The sequence below is a fragment of the Gymnodraco acuticeps genome, unplaced genomic scaffold (assembly GCF_902827175.1).
Source record: "Gymnodraco acuticeps unplaced genomic scaffold, fGymAcu1.1, whole genome shotgun sequence".
Classification (NCBI taxonomy): Eukaryota; Metazoa; Chordata; class Actinopteri; order Perciformes; family Bathydraconidae; genus Gymnodraco; species Gymnodraco acuticeps.
Window position 1 is genome coordinate 4,054,955 of NW_022990042.1, and position 23,462 is coordinate 4,078,416.

The 23,462-nt window shown below is 42.3% G+C and overlaps 2 protein-coding genes across 4 annotated transcripts; one reads left to right on the top strand and one right to left on the bottom strand.

Moving 5' to 3' along the window:
- Window positions 1-70: 70 nt before the first annotated feature.
- Window positions 71-1,844, bottom strand: LOC117545551 (transmembrane protein 69-like). The gene is made up of 3 exons (XM_034215381.1): window positions 1,630-1,844; window positions 1,405-1,447; window positions 71-1,323 (listed from the first exon to the last, which is right to left on the bottom strand). The coding sequence occupies exons 2-3, from the start codon at window positions 1,438-1,440 to the stop codon at window positions 628-630; spliced, it is 732 nt and encodes a 243-aa protein (XP_034071272.1). The 5' UTR covers window positions 1,441-1,447; window positions 1,630-1,844; the 3' UTR covers window positions 71-627.
- gpbp1l1 (GC-rich promoter binding protein 1-like 1) lies at window positions 1,831-21,985 on the top strand. Of its 3 annotated transcripts, none has more exons than XM_034215380.1 (12): window positions 1,831-2,108; window positions 4,002-5,298; window positions 5,891-6,005; window positions 8,375-8,504; window positions 13,834-14,162; window positions 15,832-15,907; window positions 16,145-16,341; window positions 16,631-16,774; window positions 18,538-18,693; window positions 19,647-19,771; window positions 20,285-20,387; window positions 21,367-21,985. In XM_034215380.1, the coding sequence occupies exons 3-12, from the start codon at window positions 5,946-5,948 to the stop codon at window positions 21,535-21,537; spliced, it is 1,491 nt and encodes a 496-aa protein (XP_034071271.1). In that variant the 5' UTR covers window positions 1,831-2,108; window positions 4,002-5,298; window positions 5,891-5,945; the 3' UTR covers window positions 21,538-21,985. The 3 variants fall into 3 exon arrangements, with proteins under 3 accessions (XP_034071271.1, XP_034071269.1, XP_034071270.1); XM_034215378.1 differs by having other exon boundaries at window positions 1,865-2,359; XM_034215379.1 differs by having other exon boundaries at window positions 1,865-2,246.
- Window positions 21,986-23,462: the final 1,477 nt, after the last annotated feature.

Here is a 23,462-nt window from a genome sequence, read left to right on the forward strand (position 1 = left end):
ATGTTATTCTCCTTGTACTTTTGACAGCAAGGAATATGATTCTGATTAATGTTACATTTGTTGTTCAACATTTGGATATTTTAGAGCCCCTTTTGCAACTGTTTTTATTCATTTCTTTGTAAGATATAACACTTTTATACATGTCACGTTTGTCCCAAAAGATATTATAACTATTTAATATGTTACAGAGTTACTGTTCAGGGATGATGTATTGTACAGTATGAACAAATCACACCAGACTTATTATTGAGTACATGTGACTCAGAGTAAAAACTGTCCTTGTAAATTCAGTTCTGAACGCTTTTTCTCAGTGCAGCATTTCCTCATTTTCAGGCTAGCCACCAGTGAGAAAGAAGCAGCCCGAGTGATCAGAGTACGCACGGCTATTCGGCTAATAATAACTTTTCACAAACAATGTGATTCTACAAATGTTTTCTTTCAAAGTCTTTCTTGTTTTACGCTTGGTAACTTATTTGTTTTCTAAATGATATTTCACTCACATTCGTCCTAAAAGTGAAAAAACTATTACTTAGTTACATAATTATGCACATGTCTTCACAGCTGTGCATAATTTGAATGTTTTATTGAGTCCATGTGGTTTCAAAAGTACACACTGTCCCTTTTGAGTCATTTCTTACTCTCTTTAAGTTTCTTCTCAGGACAGAATTTCTTAATTGTCAGGGTAGCCACCAGTGAGAAAGTGGCGATCAGAGTGAGTATAGTCCGCATGGCTTTAAACCAGGAGGGGTAGCCCGGCAGCAGGGTCAGGTCATAGTGCAGAGACAGGCCCAATCCCATAATAACCACCAGAGCTCCCTCTGCTATATTGTCCCTGCAGAGCAGCGCCATCCAGGCCAGGAGTGCAGGAACCACACTGTTGCCCAAGTTCATCCAGTCAGGCTTAGCAGGACTACCGGCTGGGATGGCAAACCCCCAGCGGGCGCCTCCGAGGAAGGACACTATGGAGGCTCCGTAGACCATCTGAGCATACGCCACTTCCGGGTAGAAGGTCTGTGTGGCAGCCATCAGGAGAGGGGCAGACAGGAAAGGGATAAGCCCAGAGACACCGATGTAGAGGGCTGGTTTAGGAGCCTGGCTGAGGGCCCTCAAACTGAAGCCGTCTTTCCTGTCGACTCTCCCTGAGGTGGCTCTTGAATCACCGTGGCACAGACGTGAGGCATGCCAGCTGATGCTCAACAAACTGTTGGTGGGAGTGAGTCTGGATGACATCAACACTGAGGAGGCTTGAGAAGGAAACAGCTGAGATGTTGTTGTGTAGTGTGGGGCTCTGGTTATCTGCTGAAGACACCTCCATACTGAAACCTGAGAACATGATAAGCATCAAAGTGCATAAAAAACATGTTTTTATTAGTGCATGTGCATTGTCAAGAGTGGATTTCTTACCCCAGAAATTAAACGTCTTCCAGATGTAGTAATCATTTTGAATCTGTAAAATAAACGTTATTAATTAGTAATGACATAATCCCCATAAGACATGCACAATGGAATTGTATGATATAACCACCCTATACCAACGTTGTGCTATTAACAGTTAGCATACACCCTGATGCAATACAGAGCTTTCATACTGTAACAATCAATAAAACACAGAAGTGACGTATACGTTACCCTTTAATTGTTTTGTCATCCAATGGCCACTACACGCACAATTACACAGAGTTAGTGGTCACAAAGTTAACGTTGACGAGCTTAAAGCTTAAAGGTCGTTTGCATGCTGCCATTGTATCCTTGCTCGATTAAATGCCTGTCTTCTTATATTCTCAAACTGAATGAGACTGTTCTGTTATCGACTGGTTTGGCTGTCAGTGGCGGGGGAGGTATTAAGTTATATTCAGGATAGCAATATCCCACTTTACGTGCTACCGACATAGTGTCCTTGGAGTACTTTAAATATATATATATATTGTATATCACTGCAGAATTCCAGGTTCAGCCATGTATGTTATTTCAAAAGAAACGTATTTTCAGAGACTATTGAGCCTGTTCGACTTTAAAAATACTAAGGGACTTCTTTAGGTTGCATAATCACAGCAGATCTTGAACGTAGCATCATTGAGGCTGTTCGAATCCCTCAGTGGCAGCGAGTGGTAAGAAAACCCAAACAAACGTCAATAGCGTATCAGTAAAGAAGTGCATAGTTGTAAAAAAGTGCAATCTCGTTAATGTATTCAGACTATTGATATCCTTGAACATTCTGTATTGGAGACTATGTTGCTTCGGAGAAGGTACACGTCACGAAATACTGCAAGTTAGCTCGGTAGCACTTAGCAGGCTGATGAATGTGTGCTGCCGCTGCTAAGGAAGCCATTTTGAAACTGTGTTGTTCCAACGAAGCCAGGTCTGTTTACCTCTATTATATGTACGTGACAGCTGCCTAAATAGACAGTTTTAGTTGCAGTTAGCATACTGGATACGTTTGTGCTTTGCTTAGCCCTCTAACTGTCTTAAGTAAAGTCAACTACCTCACAGTTATCAGTGGCTAACGTCACTTAACAGGCTGACTAACGCCAGCTATGAGCTAACAAGTGCTACGCTAACGTTAACCTGAGTTAACTAAGCGGAGTTAGCTAACAGCAGAGCTGACATAGATCTGATAACGTTGTTAGTTGGCGATTGACTTTGGTTATTAAGCTCACACCACGGCTGCATTGCTTCTTACCGTATTTCAATGCACTTTAATACATAACATTGCTCGGCTAGCGTTCGTTAGCTGGGTGAAGCGTGCATGTAACGTTACTGTGTGTTGCATGCTGCAGTGTTTGTGGACATGTGGGGGTTTCACAGTGAATAATAATGTTAAAATCCGTGCATTGTGTTGCCGTCATTTACGTGAGTGTTGTTCACAGTGAAGTAACGTTAGATGTTTGTGTTGCTCTTTGAAGCCCGTGTCCGTGGCAAACTCGTTGATGTTTAGCTGTTACGTAATAGTTCAGTGGGAATACGTTAACGGTGTCTCTGAGTGTGTGCTGGCATACAGGGATGGATTTGGTGTGAACTGTATTTTATTGCATGGTTGGTCAAGGTGTAGGGGTGAACAATCGCTGTTGAGGTTTTAGACCTTTCCTCCAGCATTGCACTGTGCACGGTTTAGATGCGCAGCAGTCTGGGACAAGTACCGAGGAAGAAAGTGTTTTGAGTTATTTTTACACTGTTATAAATATTTCATTTACCAAAGCTGACACATTTTTTTTTTTAAAAGAGCCAGCTTTCAGCATGAGATCACTGAGTCATGATTTTTTTTCTTATACCACTCAAAAATGTATTTCAAGTGAGCTTTGAAGGCATCTCTTGAACTGGAAGCTATTTTGGGTTTAAAAAAAGGAGCATTTTACTCACATCCCACATAGCTGTTTTCAGTCAAAGAAGATATTGCTTTAAGCCAAATACCGTATTATGTGAAGCAAGTTTATTATAACAGCCCTGCCTTAAACATGTTACAGAGAGGTTTCATTAGATGGCTATTTTGCTAGCTGTTGCATTGTGGTGGTGTTTTCTTAGGTGTTGATCATGTTTTTTTTTGTTTTATGTCAAAAAGGGTGACCTAAACATGATAAACTCAGTAATGCAAGCCTTCAAAGAAATCTTATAGCCGAATCAAGACTCTTCTAAATCAGGTTTAGTGCCAAGTAGGTTTACACATATGAGGAATTTGTCTTAGTGTATATGACGCTTACATAAACATATTTAATGAAGATAAATAGTTAAAACTAACAAACTAAACCATTATAAAAAACTATATTTATAAAAAGAAATTGTTATAACATTAAAATATAGAGAAATATTTGCAGTATTTGTATTAATACAAAAAAAAGTTTGAACAAAACTGGAGATTTAATTTTCGTAAAGGAAGGATTATTTTTGTTGCCGGACTGGTGAATTTGAGAAGCTATGTGTACTAAAGAAACTAACACCTTAGTGTTAATACGTTTATATTTGTTGAACCTGCTTTTCTGAATGAAGTCTGTTTTTCTTTTATTCAGGTCCAGTGTGTTCCTGTGCTGATACCGTAAACCCTGAGCAAGAACAACAGAAAACTGCATCGCAGAAACTTCACGTGTGGGAGAAAACATCATTGAAGAAAGGAAGGGAAATACCCTCATGACACATTTTGGACGTATTCTATTTTTCAACTCAGAAGAGGACGTTGAATAGGCTGTCGTGGATTTCTGTTCTGACTATTTCTATTTGTCAATGAAGGACTTTTGAGCATCGTATGACACGCAGAACCCTTTTCTTTGGAAGATTTGCTGTTTCGCTTTTGAGCTTGCATACCTATGAAATCAGAGCTAAACCCTATATCTGCTTCAATCAGAAAACGGCAGATAATTAAATGGGGATCTTACAAATGTGAAATTAAAACGTATACAGATAAAAACGGCATTATAATGAATCATCCTGCAGCATCTATATTTCACTAACCAACACTGACCATGACGGCGATGTAACATAGGGTTTTACTTCCTTCATTGTCATGTGACTTTGAACCCTTTTGAGCATTATTTTCTTCAAACTCAGACAGTCTTTTTCAGCCGTTTAATGAGGTGAGCAATGGTTTTCAGTGACCTCTATCGCCAGTAAAAGACTGTCTCTGAACTCCTTTTTTCTTTTCTGCGTGCGTTTCGGTAGATCTTAAAATGATTCGGTAAAAGGCGAGTCGAGGACAAAACATACTGGCACGCAGTGTGGCAGCTGTCTGTCTCCCCTCGTCTGGTGTCAAAGTGGAACTGCTACACAAACTGCTGTCCATGTTCCAGGGCAGACAACTTTCACAGACTGCTTCCCATAAGAATTTGTTTCATTTTTGCCATTCAGCATAAAGTCCTATCAGGGTTACTCCTGACAATAAGAAACAGTGGCTCAAATGAGTTTGTGAAGAATTCAATCTGCCTGGGAAAGAAATACCTGAACTGGAAACGGTAGCACTCGGAAATTCATCGGAGACGTGACCCGCATAGGAGCTGTTAGGGGAATCTGGTTCAAGAAGGAGAATCGCTTCTGCTTAACAATCTGACTTCCTGCTTGGCCAGTTCTCTGGATCGCCATTCCAGATCATTCCTGCAACCTTTTGACCCATCTCCCAGTGTTTCACCCTGGAAGAAGGGATCTGCCTCTGGGGAAAGGGGCTGTGCTTTCCTGTGGGAGGTGGAGAGGGGGTCGTCGGTGTGCCGCTCCCCGTCCGTCAGTGCACACACTCTGTGATCAGCGCCAACGGGCCTGAGGAACCGAGCCAAGCCGGACCGAGAGAGGAGGCAGAGGACTTCAGAGCCAGACTCTGGGGTAATGATGCAGTCTGATTTCACGCTGCAAAACATGCACCGGGTACTCTATAGCGATACATGAATTGCTGTGACTTGGCCATTTGTCAACATTGTGTCACTAGCAGGTGTTCATTTTCTACAAAGTATGCATAATGTGTTAAAGGAGGGCAGCACAATTAACCACAATTGAATGATCTGTGGCAAACATGCTACTTACACATTTTATACAACAGAATAATCTCCACCGATTTTACAATTTGAAGTTGAAATGCATTGGGCAGAAGTAAAAAGCAAATGCTAGGCTATAAACTAAAGTGGTCACATAGCTGCTTATCACCACAGCTATTCTAAATGAGCTAAATACATTTATGACACACTTGTATTATGGTGCACAAGATATCTACCATCCAAGCTGTCAACCTCCTTCACAGCTGCATCAAGTCGAGCTTTGTTGTTTTCTGCTAAGAATAGAACTCTTTCTGGCACTTGAGAGACCCTTTATGCAGTGAATGTCTAAATATCTATCGGTAGACAAAACTCCTTGAAAGAAATGTCATGGAACTGAATTCCTAAAGATGTCATTCCTACTGTCTATTCCCTTTTTGTATCAGATCCTGGCCATGAGGTTTGATGCCTCGATCCACTGACCGGAAACACTGGACCTAAATGGCGCAGCATGACTTTGTCCCTGCCTGGCTTAACTTCTCCACGCCCCAGCCTGCCAAGGTGTGTGTGTGTGTTTATACTGTTTGTATTTGCCGGTTGAATACAGAAGCACATGGTAATTGAGATAGACAGAGCTTGACGATATAATTGTCACTGCTCTAAATGTGTACCTGAGTGAAAGTGTGTGCTGTTGGCAACATGTCAGCCAGCACACGGTTCAGCTGAGGGTCACTGAGATATTGTGTGCTTTCATTTTAAAGTAGGAAGGAAAATAAACTATTTTAATAACATCAGAGCCAGAAATATTTTGTTTTCACTCGGCAGGGAAATTCTAAGCATTACAAAAGCAAAGGAACTGTGCAGACAAAAGGAAAAATTAAACTTTCATATTTAAAGGGGCCCTATTATGCAAATGTTCAGGTTCATATTTGTATTTTGTGCCTCTACTTTGACATGTGTCCATGCTTTAAAGCTCCCATGTCATGGCTATTTCTACTGATCATAGTTCCATTGTTGAGGTCTACTAGAATAGATTTACATTGTTCAATGTTCCAAACTCACATTGGTTTCTCATACAGCATCTCTGTATAGTATGTGTATTCACTCTCTGTCCTACACGGCTTGTTGGAGCTCCTGCCCCCCCCCCCCCTCCCTGTGAGCCCACTGTGCTCTGATTGGTCAGCTCGCCCACTCTGTTCTGATGAGTCTACCACCGTTACAGCGGAACATCAGTGATTATGTGTTACAATGGCGTTTGTTAGCAACCAGAAAATGACAACAGTAATGACAAACAGATGAGAATGCTGCGTGGGGTCTGGGTGCCGTGTTGGCAGGACGTTGGGGGGCTCGCTGCTGCGAGGAGCAGACAGTGTGAGCTGGCTTACTGGTGTGGTTTCCTAGTTGCTGCGTGGGGTCGGCGAGACACAGCAAAACCCAGCCCGAAACCAGCCCGAGCACACACCCGTGCCCTGCCGTCTCAGGCTGAGAAATCCGCGGAGCTGCAGCTGAGAAAAGATTGAGTGTGTGTGAGCAAGTCCGTGGATTTGTCCATTTGGACAAATGGGTCCATTTGGGTCGTTGTTACGTCACTGTGACCAGGAAGGAAAAAAATGGAAAAAGAGAAATGTCCAACGAGGCGTTCTGGGGCAGCAGACAAGTATTTTCTGTGTTAGAGTTTTACTCGCTACAGGGTGTACTTTGAGGGTTTGTGACTCTGCAGACCGTTTACATGCAGAAACACCTTCATAACACACAAGGGGACGGGTGATAACCGGAAAAGCATGACATGTGACCTTTAATGTTCAAAAAGGTCTTTATTTTTCTCATACTGCCCGTGCTGCAGCACCTCTTTTCACCCTCTGTCTGAAACCAGAGCCCAGTCTGTTCTGATTGGTTAGCTGGCCGACTTTGTTTTGATTGGTGAACTGCTTAGTCCATCGCCTATGCGCCTATCGCATACATTGTGTTGGAGTGCTAGCAAATAGAAATGGGAGTGTTACATAGTGATGTCACTATGTTACAGAAGTAAACAAAGGAGTCCAATGGCATTTCAGGCAGATGGAGGGAGGGAGGGGTGGGAGAGAAATTCCCTCTGGAGGGAATACAGGGATTTTGGCCTTTTGTAGACCATTTACATACAAAACTCTAAAGGAAAGGGTTAACCCCCCCCCCCCCCAAAAATAGGGTATTTTTAAATGAAAGTGTTGAATGCTCTGATTGTCCTTTTTTAAGACCTTAAATGTGTTTCTCCTGTGCAGAGCTCAGTGTATTCTGTGAGTCAGGAAGAAGCCCAGCTTAGTGGCCTGTCTGTGAAATCAAGAGTCAAGACAGTGAAACAAGTGCACAGTCATTGACACATGACTTCACCTCAATGTCATCTGTCTTCAGGGATTAGTCTGCACTCACCTGTCAGGGTCGGAGCCGCAGTTTATTCTCATGGTTTGATTGCACATCATAACGCTGTAAATCTGCGGGGGGGGTTATTTCCCTGAGGTGACTCTTGCAGGCATAGGCTGAAGAGAAGTCGTATCTTTGAACCTCAGCTCATGGCGAGGATATGATTCAGATGGAGTCGATTTTATGAAACGCAGAGGCTTTCTGATCTCTGCCACAATCCTCCAGATAAAGCATTCCCAGATTCTTCTCAGTTCCTATGATGTCTGCTTTTGGGATCTCTAAGAATAGATCCCTGCATTGGTTTCACTTTGAGTTATTGAAGTTGTCTGAGGGAGTAAGACAAACTATGGGGATGATTTATAAGTTTCTTCACAAGATCACAAAGATTTAAAAAAATGATGTCATGGAAAATGGGCTAGGGGTAGCTGCTTTATCTATTTTGGCAATTTTTTGTCCTCAGTTTACATTGACACATAATTCATTGTCCAGCATCTCCCTTTGACTGACCCGTCCCCTTGTCTGTCCTCCTCCAGTCCCCTGCTGCCAACCTTGAGAAACAAGGCGAGCCCCACCACCACAGAGACGGCAGAACCTCTGTGAGCCGCCGCCGCCACAACTCCTCCGATGGCTTCTTCAACAACGGCTCCCTGCGCGCTCCAGCAGGTAACCTTCACAACAGTTTACCTCCGCTCTTGTTGTTAACGATGTTACTGTCAGCACATGGCAGAGACGGTGAAAATATGAATGAAACTGTGAGTGTAGTGAATCTTCTTACAGTGAGGTGCTGGATAAAAGCAATCATAGGCGTTCTTGGAAGTCTTGTTATGGGTAACCTATAGACTGGTGCAGTGATGTTTTTTTGTAGACCAGGAAGTTAGCATCGTCGGGGCTCCTTCGACAAAAAGCAAGGAGACTTTTCCATTGGATTCTGGTATATTACAGAAAGAAAGCTCTGTGGCGCTCACGCTCCTGACACTCAACACGTTTTGTTCAGCAGGATAATCTTCACATATTGACACCACTTTGTGATTTCTGAAGCGTAAATTCTATTACCAGAAATAAAAAGCTAATGTTAGGCTTTAACAAGCTAAATGAAAGTTGCATGTCTGTTCATCACCACAGCTTAGCTAAAAGGGGACTCATGTCGGAGTGATTACTTTTTTAAGTAGTCTCATTTAGCCACTTGTTAGGAGCTGCAGTTATTACGGCCCGTCCACACAGCGGCGTGCGTTGAAGCTTCCAACGCTTCTGCCCATTCACTTTGAATGGGGTGACGTCACTTTTAGCCGAACTGCATTTTGGGAAGCGACGTGGAGCGTTGCTGGCGTTGCTGGCGTCAAAAGTTGAGCAATGTTCAACTTTTGACGCCTCGACGGAGGCGTCAGCCAATGAAATCCCGTTTATGCAAATCTGCCAGTACAAGCGCTAGCCAATCAAACCGCGTGTATGCTGGGAGAGACTACGCAGGTCATTTCCTCATATTCAAAAAAATGGAGGGAAAATTCATTGTAGCGGTAGTGAATCACCCGGTGCTGTATGATCAGTCTCTGTTCATCTACCGGGATACAAACCGGAGGAGCGAGGCATGGAGGGAGGAGGCAGAGACAGTGGATGAATCTGGTAGGTTTTCGCCTGTTTGGGGATTTTATATCCAGTTTACTTCGTTTTAACATTGCTATTGCTTTGTATGTCGGGGGCGGGCGATTCATGGGATTGGTTGTTGGTCGCGTTGCTCGCAAAAAATCCCCAAGCTTCAGATACGCCCACCTCCAAGCGTCAACGCACGCCGCTGTGTGGACGCTCCGTTATGACACGTTGAAGCTTCAGACAATCACCAGTGGGCTATTTACTGACATATTCTATGCCGTGGAACGACAGGTTATAATCTCTTAAACTTGTGTGAACCACAGACCTTCGTTCAGGAGTCTAACCAATAATATGAACAAATAAACTGTAACTTCAAGAAGAGGGTAAAAAAGGTAGTACAACGCTAAGTCAATTCCAGGTTTTAGGACTCAATCCTGCACCACTCTCTTTTAAAGTCTGCTGCTGACCATGTCCTGTAATTAATGAACGTTCTAAACTTGTGAGCAAGCTAACAGACCGCATACTGAATACTTAATCAATAAACAATGTCTACTAAATTAAGTATCATAATACATGAGGCTAAGATGAATTGCATCTCAGAGGTGGATCTGTCGAAACTCTGATAACGTTGCAAGACATTTCCAACCAGGTGTTATTATTGTAAAATAAAAACATACTGCGAATCAAAGATGTTACATATGACTTAAAACAGAACCACCAGAACCAGCTTCTTCGGTTGCTGATTATAAAGACAGACACTAAAGTTAAAAACTTTTTTTGGAGCTTTCAGGACAGACATAATGCTAGTTATGTTACCAAAATGTCATTAGTTAGTTCTAGTAAAATAATTCTGCTGAACTTTAAACTGTGTGGAGTTGAAGACGATGGAGAGCTGCTAACTCCACTTAAAGAGGACATATTGATCTCCCTGTAGGACATGATGGTGGTGTTTTAATGAGTTAGAAATGTACCAGTTCTGATTCCCCTTGTCTCAAAGTCAATGTGTTTTTGAATTAGTTTTTGTTTAGTGGCCTGAATTAAGGGCTGTGGTTAACACTGGCTTAAACAATTCTCATGTTTTGTGATGTAAATACCCCACTGGTGAATGTAGGAAGGTTCTAAGGCTCCGTTTACACAGAAACAAAAACGATCAGAATTCGATATCAAAAAAGTCTTCCGTCCACACGCAATCGGCTCAATAAACGTGTCCTTTCACACGAGACCCCTCGACCCGCTAGAGACGCTGTAGTACATATGCCGGGCCTGTAAGTGGCGCTGTACTTCCGCCACAAAATACACCAAAAGCAGCGAAGAAGACCCCGAGCATGGTTGCCTGGTTGCCCTTCTGTTTATTCTCCGCGGTGGATTTAGTAACATGTAGTTCTCCATGTCCACTTGTTGCTGATGGTTGTGGTAGAGGAGCTGTAGATTTGACGCGGGGGTGAGAGGTGGGTTTGAGGGAGGGCTCTGGCTGTTTCGGTGGCCTCTGTTTCTCTTTTTCTCCCTCCCCGAGGCGAGTGTGTGCTCCTGCTGTAAAAGGCAGGTGCACCGCACCCACTGCCACTAACTCTGAGCCTGGCTCCCGAGTAGGGATGGGAACGATCAATCGAATATTCGAAATTATTCAGGTATTCGAATATGAGTTATTAATTATTATTTTTTTTTATTTTTTATTTTTTGGGGAGGGATGCCTAAGTTGATTACATATCAAATTGAATAATTCAATGTATACAACAGTGCCATAGCTAAATAGATGACGTCTAAAGCTGTGTTTTGCTCCGCTCACCGGCCCCTCACAGCGGGCAGAGCTGCAGGTGCTGATCTCTCTCTCTCGCGTCCGGTTATACTTCACTCGCGTTCATGTCCAAATCCATCAGATCTAGCTAGTTCTAGCCAATGATATGGCTGCTGCCCCTCCCTACACGCAGATCACGCAGACTCAAACCTCATCTTATGCCCAAATGGGGGTCGAATATTCGAATATACATTTGCTTTCAAATTCCCAACCCTACCCAAGCGTTCAATCTCCCCGGTAGTCCACCAGCAGATGGAAAACACCCACCTCTCCGCCTCTTCCAAGGGAACCGCGCAGCAGAGTTTCCGGTAGAATTTTTTTACCGCCTGTCAGCATGTCCGTTCCAATTTAAATCTTCCGGACAAAATTAGAAAAGTGCCGGTCAGAGGTCTTCTTTGTTATTTATTGAGCTTTAAAACAAATGAATAACAACTCTATATAATAGTATAAGAATAATACACGGAGTCTCTCTTTTCCTCCCCCTCTCCTGACAGCCCGTCAGTATCCGTCTCAAGCAGCTGGCTGATCCAGTAATGAGTGACCCGACAGTAAAAATAAACATATTTATAACTAGTTTAGGTAGTAAAAGGTCATTAAAATAGCTAAGGGTGATGATCTAACTTGGAAGTGTGTGTTTTGCTCCGCTCACCGCTCCATCACAGCGGGCGGAGCTGCAGGTGATCATGCAGAGCTGCGTGTCTCCATCAGCAGCAGCTGATATCTCTCTCCTGTACGATTAGACTTCACTCGCGTTTATGTCCATATCGATCAAATCTAGCTAGTTCTAACTAATGATATGACTGCCTGCGTGTCAAAGGACACCTAAACAATAAGCATTTTGACCGGAGAGATTTAGATTTGCCGGTTCTACCGGTCATAGTCCGGAAATTACCGGCTAACGGAAACTCTGCAGTGCGGGGGGGTCTGCTGGAGGCTCCTGCTGGGTGCACTGTCCTGCGAGATACCGGGACCTGGCTCGAAACACTCGGAACACTGTTGTTGTTGGCGAAACACATCAGCAATGACGGGGGTGAGCAGGAGAGGTGGGAGAGGCGGGGCTATGGCGTATCGGGCATTTAGCTTAGCGGTGATGGTCAGTTGTCCCACGGAGATGCAAAAGCAAAAATAAACACAAGTTTATGTTTCCTGTTTGACAGGTTCTCCAGTTGTCCCATGTGGTGTCTGTTTCACCATTGTCCCCCACTCGCCTTTTATCTTTGCTTTCACATTTGGCTTCCCCTCAGCTTTTGAAACAGAAGGGCAGATAATGTGTCTCACCTTGATTTTGGTGTACAGTGCCACTCAGGCGAAAAAAATGAAAATGTCTCGTTTGGTGGTTTATTCAATCTATCCAAATACTTTAATAATCTCATGGGGAAATAAGGTTTTGTTGCACCATATTACAATACAAATGTTTCATATTTATATAAACATATATTGAAACAAAAATGCATCTTTAAATGCAACATCTGAGGCACAGGAACAAGGCAGGGGCACACGATGAAGACATGGTGAAGTTCTTGGTGCGATCCATGAAACAGTCCTGAAGCCATCAATGGAAAGGATGCTGTCAGATATATCCATGTTTCCGTAAAGCACATTAAACTACACTCCAGTTAATCTGTCTCACTCCTGGCTGACTACGTTAGCTTGTCCATTATTATTAGCCAGTGGTCTTACTATATGCTTATATCTCATTTTCTCCATAAATCTGGTCCCAGCTCTCCTCCCTCGTAGGGCTGTGCAATTAATCGTATTTTAATCTCGATTATTTTATTTTGGCTTGCAACGATTATGAAAACAACGTAATCGAAAAAAAACTAATATTTTGCTGCATTCCCTTTCCCAATGATGCTCTCAATTTGTCTTGCGTTATACATCCTGCGGGTGAAAGCGCACGCTTTCACCCCTCCCTAAAAGCCCTCTCGGCCAGGTTGTGTTGTGACTTGCAGCTCTGTTTAATAAATCCATATAAACACGTTACAAGGGAAGCTTTAGTTACCGTTTCTCTATTCTCCGGTCCTCCATGCTCCGGGGTTACCAAAATAAGAGTACTGCGTGTAGCAGTATAATTAAACATTACAGGTTGTGAGTGACATTAGTTATCATATTTATATATGTTTAGTAGGTTGTGGAAGTGTGCTCCAAAATATTTGTTTATCTTCTTTATTGGTATTTATTATTTTGATATTATTTATTTAAATGTAGATATAAATGTATAATTTTCTTTTTTTATTGTTTTTTCAGTTGAATTATACTTAAAGTTCAGGGTAATCAACTGTTAAAAACATACTGTTCAAATTATTATTTTAACTTGTTTTAAAGTTCAATAAATGGATGTTTTCAAAGTCAATGAATAATTGTGTTGAATAATCGTGATATCAATATTGACCAGAAATAATCGTGATTATGATTTTTGCCATAATCGCACAGCCCTACTTCGTCACTTCAGGGTTACCCAGCATCCTCTCTGTACAGGCTAAATGAATGGTTGGCTCACTATGAATGAACTTAAGACTCTAACTGCTGGTGTGTTTTGTAAAAAGTTTATTGTGATGTTTGTTTGCCCCGTATTGGCATCATTCTTACGTATATTTGTTCTCTCTGAAGGTGACGGGTGGCAGCAGCCTTCTCTGCTTCTGAGGCATGACTCGGTGGACTCGGGGGTGGCCAAAGGGGGGCATGGCGGGCTGGCGGGGGGCTCCTGTTGGAAAGAAACACCCAACTGGCACGGAGCGCCGCGGGGAGCCCAGGACGGCCACCACCACCAGGGGCGCCACCCCAAACGGGTAGGAGTGGACAGGGACAGGCAGGGGGCGCACCGGCAGCGCAACGGCAACTTTCATCCCCGCAAGGGCCCCTCGTACCAGGACAAGTTCCCCAACGAGGAACGCAAAGACGGCAAGGACGACAAGCTGAAGTTCGTGGAAGAGGACTTTGTGAGTGGATCACTGCGTTCACTGACCTAAACGTAGCTCTTACATGACCAAGCTCTGTTGAAATATCAAATACTCAGTGGCAAAGCTACTTGACATTTAATAAAAAGAGGGTTCCATTAATATAGTTGTACTCTCAGGGTGTTTGTTGTTGACACTGGGTAGTAAAAACTTATGTCAGAAACATTTTCACTTTCCATTTTCTCCCCATATTTACCTTGTGAAAACGTACATTTCAACACTATTTTGTATCACAACAGTTTCCTCTTCTCGACCCATGAGGCTTAATCCGGTTAGCAACAACATGCTTAGATTATTGAAAACTAACATTGCTAAGGTTGTCGCTAGAGATGCTCCGATCGCCAATTTTGGGGCCGATCGCAGGAATCAGTATCGGCCGATCCGATCGAGTGGGCGGGGCCTATGGGGATCTTCCATTTAAAGTGATGTTTAAAACTCAGTTAATGCTCATTCACTGGCGCTTCCACAAACAACAACCAACATAATTATTACATTCAAATGAAGTACATTATTCAAGTTTACATTAACTTTGGATAATAACACGGGAGAAATGAGCGGAAGCGCTCTCTTTTCCTCTCTCTCCCTCTCTCTCCAGGATCTCATGCAGCTCACTGATCCAGTAATGAGTGACCCGACAGTGAAGAATAAACATATTTATAACTAGTTTAGCTTGTTCCAGAGGTAGATAAAATAGCCAAGTGTGTTAGGTCTCTTAGTGTGTTGCTCCGCTCACCGGCCCGTCACAGCGGGCGGAGCTGCAGGATTTCTGCTACACACGTTGCATACCGCTATTTTACCGTCATTTTCGGGCACCTTAAAATACTGCCAGACCGGTGAAGCCATTTTGGAGAGCTTGTTTTGCCGCGCACAGAGAAAAGTGTCATGTATTTTACTTCATAATTTTACGTCATGTGATTGGCATTTTTAGAGAGCTCCGATCGATCGGCAGAGAGTGAATATCGGCCGATATCGATCGGCGGCCGATCGATCGGAGCATCCCTAATTGTCGCTATACCAGAATTTTAAACTTTTTTAAAACTGTTTTTAAAAGAAAACAAGGCTCTGTAACTCTTTCAATACCACAAGAAAAAGAAAAAAAGGCCTAGTCCCACATCAAATGTAATGTTCTTAACCTGCTCATAGTGTTGGTACAGAAAGTCAATAAACACATATCAACACATTTTAAATGTTTATAGAATTTAAATGACTTACATTTTCAGGACTTTCTCTCACGTCAACTAATCTCAAAAAGGTTACTGCACAAATAAACTCCTAGTGTAAAGGAATAGCATTTATTTTCCACTTTCTGTCAAATGCTTTACTTTATTAAAAGAAAGCAGGTGCAACCTATCTATACAACAAAACAGTTGTAGTGTTGACTTGTGATGCTTTCACAAAATCGTCAGTAATGTGGATTTACAGAAATAAATGGGTAAAAGCAAATAATAGATTGAAAAGTCTGTTACGTTAAGAAAATGATTTTACTTTACTGTGATGCAGCCTTGAGCAACAACAGAAAAGACACACTTTCGATATCCAATATTCCCAAAGGATTAATCAATATCCATATCTAGACTTAGTCCAGGCACACTGAGAATCAGTTCTGTGTTTAATAGCTTCCTTATTTAATGCGGGTGTTTTGTCTTTTAAGCCTTCCCTCAACCCTGAAACAACTGGAAAGCCTGGGACTCCGATGCGAGCGGTGGCTCCCCATGCTGGAGTGTGGGGTAAGACTGCGTCGATTCTCTTAAAGGGGCCCTATTATGCTCATTTTCAGATTTGTGTGTGTTTTAGCCTTTGCAGACCATTTACATGCACACAAACCTATATAACACACTACAGTAAAGTGGAAACTCCAAAAAGCATAATAGAGCACTTTTAAATAAAAAAAGAGATGGTTGAAAAGGCTAACCTTAGTGTTCCACTGCAGCTGGGTAACATTTGATCACCAATTTGTGTTCCAGAAAACCCCCCGAGTGGCAAACAGATGGTGTCCAAAATGCTGGTTATCAAGAAGCTTTCCAAGGAGGACCCCGGCACCGCCTTCTCTGCGGGGTTCACCTCCGCCGGCATCCTGCCCATCAACGGCAGCAAAACCCCCATGGCCAGCTCCAGCATTTACAAGAACCTGGTCCCCAAGCCTGCTGTGGCCCCCACTAAAGTACGAATATTTTAGATGACATAAGATTCTTAATTGATCCCAAATTGGAATATGCTTCTTTTTTTTACAGCAGCATGTTAACTTATTACAAACGAGGTCAAAATATAGTTACATTCTGTATATTAATATCAACAGGTAGAGAGATACTGTATCTATCTGAACAGTGTCTTTACAATATACATAACATAAGTGATAATACATTTTATATTAGCCTTCCACTAAGAAATATAAAAATGATAGTGTGCAAAGTGTGCTTTTATCTCTTTTGACTCTTTGTCCTCTTTTCCAGAGCAACCAGTGGAAGTCCGGTGGTAGAGAGATCACTAAGTCCGGCCTCCACATGCCGGGCCGAGACTCGGTGTTCACCAGCCCCGTCTCTGCAGCCAAACCCAGCCCCCCCCTCAGCGCACCACAGCACAACCCCACGAAAGAGGTGAGGAGGGAAAAGACAAACAAATATCTTTTAGGCCAGAGAGTGCGAGGGGGGGATTTTCAAGGCATTTTTCTTGTCTTTTCAAACTGTGTTTATATAGTGGTGCCGTATGAGTGCAGAACTTAGTTAGCATTTAGTCACTTCTCTCTCTGGTTGAAGTCAACATCTTCCTGTAGCGTTATTGGTCAGACGCCTGGACGAAGATCTGTTGTCAACACAAACTAAAGACATTTTCACGTTGGGTTCTACGATTTTAAATATGTCAGTACCCCCACTCGTAAATGTCAGAATTGTGTCCCTACTGTGTTTCATGGGTGGCGTGTGGCGCAGTGGATAGAGCCTCGGTGTTGGGATCAGGGGAGCACAGGTTCAAACCCCACTGCAGTCAGCATGTCGTTGTGTCCCTGAGACACTTCACCCCAAAGTGCTCCTGTGGGGATTGCCCACAGTACTGAGTATGTAAGTCACTTTGGATAAAAGCGTCTAACAAGTGGCGTGTAATGTAATAAAACCAGTGGTTGCTATCAAGTGACTAAATAATCAATGTGATGCGCAGCCATGCGACCGTGATGTTGTTTGTTTACAGCCTAACATCAGCTTTATTACAATAGCATTTACACTTTAACAATTACAAAAGTGGTGTTAATATGTGACCCGCTCTATCGAAATCAGAAGTTCGGGTGTTTTGTTTGATTTTAAATAAACAAAGTCTTGGCTTTCAGAATATGAAACTTTTATTTCCAAACTCACACGATAAATACATTCTTTAAACTTGTAAAGGGACGATCACAGGTAATCTGCTCTTCCGCAGCGCTGCCCCCCCTCCCTCCGGCTGACATTATGAATGTAAGAGTATAGTAATCATGGATAACACCGCAGGGTCCGTTACAGTTTGTTTTCATCTGATTTAATTAAACAAAGTCTTGGCTTTCAGAATATTAAACTTCTTTCAGCAAATTCAGATGATAAATACAACTTTGAAGTTTCGGCATAATTACAAGCGGAGAACGGAGTAACTTGACGTCACAGCAGGCATAACAACAGCCGGTGTTTCTCGTGAGGGTTTTCCCCGGGAAACAAACACAATACACACAAACGCAAAATTACACAAACACACACACACACGTATACACACACACACGTATACACACACACACACACTCGCGAGCTTCCCCCAGACCAGTAATCCAAACGAAAATATCTTCCCTCCGGAGTATTTTGATCATTTGCTAATAACCAATCAGATCGATGGATTCCAGAGAAGAGGAAACTTTGAAGGCCTTTTTCTCAAAATGATGACTCGGTGACAGTCATTATATAATGTGACATATTTCGCTTAATATTTGAAGTACAAAAACAATCCTGATATCATTAGAAAGCTAGGAATATCCTCTTTCCAACAGTGTATACAACTCAAAATGTGTCTTCGGGTCAATGCGACTGATTTCGATAGAGCAGGTCACATATATGGAAATTATCCTGCCGAACAAAACGTGTAAATGACAACGTGTGGAATGTTCCAAAATCCAATCGTAAAATCCCTTTGCTTTTTGTTGAGGGAGCCGTTGCGATGGTGTGAAAGTCCTTGTGTCCGTCTGTGTCTGGCTCTCACACAGTGCAGGAACATGTCGCTCTCTATGGTTATTGACTGTAAAACACATCCAACATTTCTGTTCTGGCCAAGTGGATTTCGTAGATGATAATTTAGTGTCCCAAAATAGGTTTGAATTAACTCTCTTTTCTTTTGTTCCCGGCCCCTGCAGCACCCTTCCAGCACGACTCCTCCCATAGACATCGCCCCGTCAAGGCTGAAGCTGATGCGCCGCGGTCCGGACCGTAAGAGCGAGTTCCTGCGAGCTCTGAAGGACGAGGGCACCGGAGAGCGGACGACCAGCAGCAGCCCGGGAACCTCAGGAGAGGTAAGCTGCACAACGCTCTTATGTCTTTCTTTGTGCTTACTTTGTCTATTTACATATGCAGAGTTCCTCCCCCCAAAAGTTTCATGCTGTGATTATTATTTTATTTAACTTCATCTGTTCACAAGTCGTGTCCTGAAAAATGTATGGATTTTAGCAATACATATTTTTAAAGCCCATTGTCTCCAAGTGCTTTGTTCATTTGTATCAAATGTATTCTTAAAAAAGATTTACTTGGCTGTTTGCAGTATTTCTTTGTATGATACAAAGAGATATCAGAATACCTTTATTAGTCCCACGGAGGGGAAATGTGAATTGTTACAGCAGAAAAGAGCCAAAGACAGCTTAATGTTACCTAAGAAGCATGCATCAAAAGATATAACAAAAAAAAGTGACATCTCCACATTCCCTCCTTATATAAACTTCTCACTCTAATATGTCAAAGTAAAACAAGCATTTTGAACCTGGCTCTTACCCAATGTCTGTACATCAGCACATTTTAATGAGATTATTTGTATTTTTAGTGCAACCTTTTGTATATAATAAATAATGACCTTACTGTACATCAACTGTGTAGTTTTGTAGTAATATCTAGTACTGTGGGATTTGAGCCTATTGACCTGAAGCCTCTCCTTTAACCATGACACAGCACAGTAGCTACGGAAATGACAAATGAGCAGGTTTTCATAGAGCTGTTGCATTATATCCTGTAAAGCTGAAACCCCATTATTCTTCACAAATATAATTCAATTTTCGTATGTAATGTCCCAAAAGAGACATTTTTTCTGTCTGCACAAAGACCGTTGTTGCGTGATATTTAGTTGTCTTTTTTCTGGAAAAGTGCTAAATATTGCCGAAATGATAATCCACAAGAATTCCAAAGTCCTGTTGTGTGCTCCACTCCAATGGGTTGCTATTTATTGAATAGTGTTGTGGTGCTGTGTGAATGTTCTCAGGGTGAGAGCAGCACCCCAGAGCCCAAAGTCTACCGCGAGGAGGTGTGCCACGAGAACGGTCTGTCCTACTCGCTCAGCGACTCGGACACCGAACACCTGTCCAGCTCCCTGGAGGCAGAGCACAGGTACGACCGCCTGACACTCACTCGCATTAAGATGGGCTATTATGGTGAAATAAAACATGGAATAGCAGTGAAAAATATTCTAACAAAAACGATATTCTTTAAGAAAGGAGAGGGCGCTATGTGTTTGCTATGTGTTTCGCCTGTTTCACATGCAGTCTCATCTCTAGAATTAATAACAAGAACATGATTTAGTGATTGTTGCCGATCTGATGTCATTTGACCTTTCGGCTGTATCTAATGTATCTTCACCAACTCGTGAAAGAAAACTCAAGTTGATTCCAAAATCTAAATATTTAAACATTATGGCCACCGTTCTCCAACCGTCTGTTCAACATTTATATGTAGCTACATATTTCTAAGATTATACACCTAACAAACTAACACTTCATATATACAAATACAACTTTCTGAGAAACTCGAAATGAAATGATTTGAAAAGTCAAAATGTATATAAAAAACGTCATCACTTCAAAGCAACCATCAATTGAGCAAAAGCTGTATTTGTATTTGTAGGTTGCTAAAGGCCATGGGCTGGCAGGAGTACCCAGAAAATGATGACAACTTCCAGCCTCTGACGGAGGACGAGCTGCGAGAGTTCCAGACTAAAACTGAGCAGGTGAGCACCCCAAGGTTCTTTAAGATCTACTGCACTACTTCAACCCAGAGGCCCAATTCCAGCCAGCCACGTCACACTCTCCCTCCATGACGGACCGCTTGGCTTTTCAGACACAAAACTTTACAATCATATGCAGTTAACCATGTTCTAGATTGGACACATTAGACACTTATATGTGATGTAAACATTTTGTATAATTTATCGTAACCTGTGAATTTGTTTACATCTGTGTAAAAAGGTCAATTTGTGCAGTTTAATAGTAAATATTTGCACTGACATTCGTACACCGTGTGTTGCATAGGGCACTGACTCTCGAGGACAGAAATACCCGCTCTTCCCTCATTCTTCCTGTGATCTTCAGCATAGAGCATGCGCACTTGACTGTTACTCAAGCCCCGCCTCCAATCCGCTCCAACACGGCAGCATCACAGCCTCTCTCGGCTCTAGATTTGGCTTTCAGCAAATGTTCCAACTGGGTAGTTCATTTACCTTAAAATAAAAGAATACTCTTAATACTCCAATGTAAGACAATGGGAAGAACTCTTTTTGGGACAAATGCCGCCACAGAAGTTGTAGTACGACCGATTGGCCTAAAATGTGCTTCAATGCCCCGACACTTCCTAGGGGCTTGGGTAGGGTAGCTGGTTCAGTCAGGACTGATGCAGACTCCCTGTTGGAAGGTTTTAAAGAGGCCCTATTATTCTTTTAGTGATTTTCCCTCTCCTGTAGTGTGTTATATAGGTTTTTGAAAGAGGTGCTGCAGCACAGGCAGTGTGTGCAAAATAAAGAGCTTTTTGAACATTAAAGCATGGAGACATGTCACAGTAGAGGCACAGAATACAAATATGAACCTGAAAATGAGAATATTATGTCCTCCATTATTTGGAGCGGCACTTAATGTGGCTGAGTAAGAGTGGGTAAGGGAGTGTGTCAGGTTTTGGATTGCAATTGAGTCTGAATGTGTGTGTCCTCCGAGCAGCTGAAGAGGAACGGCCTGCAGAGGAACGGGGCTCTCCCCAGGGCGCGGGGGGTCACCCTCCACTTCACCCCCTGGAGGAGTGTGGCGGAGGAGAACGTCGAGGAGGGCTCCGAGTCCGAAACCAGTAGCAGCAGCCAGACCTCTGACGACGACGACTGCATCAAATCCTAACGTGGCTTTACGGAACAAAAACAACCAACAACAACACAACAACATCCCAGCAAGCAATCCCCCCTCTTCCTCTCATCTTTGTTTTTAGAGCACCATTTTGACTTTCTTCCGTTTTTTTGATTTTCTTTTTGTTGTCATTGTTGCACAAGGGAAAAACCAATCATATCCCAGTGAAGGGGGAGATTCCTGCTCCGCCAGACGTTGTTTTCCCTGCGTTTCCTCCTTCACTGCAGTCCCCCCCCCACTATGTCCCCCACCTTTACCCCTTCTTCCTTTTTTCTTCCTCGCTTTGTGGAACTGACGTGTTCATCAAGAAAAGAAGGGCAATGAATGCACACTTGATTCTGCTTTAAACAGACTAACTCATTTCATTGATGATGCTGATGACACATTATTAATGACATTAATAAAAATTGGTTCCTGACAAGCTGATATGTTTCAATATGAATCTGCCTACTGTGCTGTTTGAGTCGCTTTGTGTCGATCTGTCACACACTGCCTGCAGGCACATTATTCACTTCAGTCAGATCATGGATTTTCAACAACCAATAAGGCGGTAGTTTCTCGCTATAGTATTTTATTTGTGTTGACTGATGCCTATTCTTTTAGTTGCTACAAAAAGGACGGTAGCTTCGGATGGGTGATCAAACATAATTCTGTACAAGCAAGAAATGGGTTTGTAAAAAAATGACAAACTAATCAAGATGATTTCCAGCCATTGTTTGGATTCGTTTCATATTCAAACAGGATTCCAGTAAGGAATAGGTTATTTTCACAAAAGCAGTGTTCAAACACATTATGGAATATGACTTAAAGGTGGGGTAGGTCATTTGAGAAACCGGCTCGAGTGCGCTAGAATTTGAAAATACACAACTGGAAAAAATCTGCCATTTCCTCACAGAGCCCCTCCTCCAACACACACGAACGCGCACATGACCAATGAGGGCACGAGATAAGTTTATGCTCAGATGGAAGGCTGACAGGCAGGTAGGTCATCCAGTTACTTTAGCCGGGCCGGCTCAGATGATTGGTCGTGCTTTTTACAGAACTATGGCTTCCACAGATGATGTTTTTTGTATTTATTGTCAAAGCACTTCAGATATTCATTGCTATCGTGATGTTAAGAGCATTCCATGGAATATAACTGTTTCTGAAATAAATTACATACCCCACCTTTAATTATTTTCACCACCGGGGGTAAAAACACAGAACATTTTTTCCAGGCTATTGCCCCTATATAATGTAATATGAATACATTGATCAGATAATACTTTAACCATATTCTGTCAATTATTTCACAACATGGTCAGACTAACATGCATACTATGGGTTTTCCCTCTTCTGTCGTTCTATAGGTTTTAGTGCATGTAAATGGTCTGCAAGGGATCCCTCCCCCTTCACCTGGTCTCTCTCCTTTTGCATTCTCAGCATTGTGGTTGCCATAAATATACTTTATCTGGGTTTAAATCAAACAGCAGCATTCATATTTATGCTGATATGTGAAGCTCCACAGTAACTATGTACATTTACTCAAATATTGTACTTTATACTTCTACATTTTAGCGACATAAGTACTTTTGACTCTACATTGACAAACTACAATACTCATGCAGGCCAATATAATACTGTAAAGAGCCTGCAATAGTACTTGTACCCTTGATACTTGAAGTACATTTAGCTCATACTTAATTGTGCAGAACCAATACTTTTTGATGCCAATATTGACTTTAGTAAAAGTCCATTTTGAAATGGGGATCTCACTTGTAATACAAGACAAATATATTTGTACTTTTACTTAAGGATCTTAGTTCTTCTCCCACGACTGATCGCAACCAATAGTTTGCACATTTATTTGTTTCCTTTTAAAAATGTAACGGGTAAATAGTTTGGGTTCCTTCTGCTAATGACAGGTTGAACTACTTTTA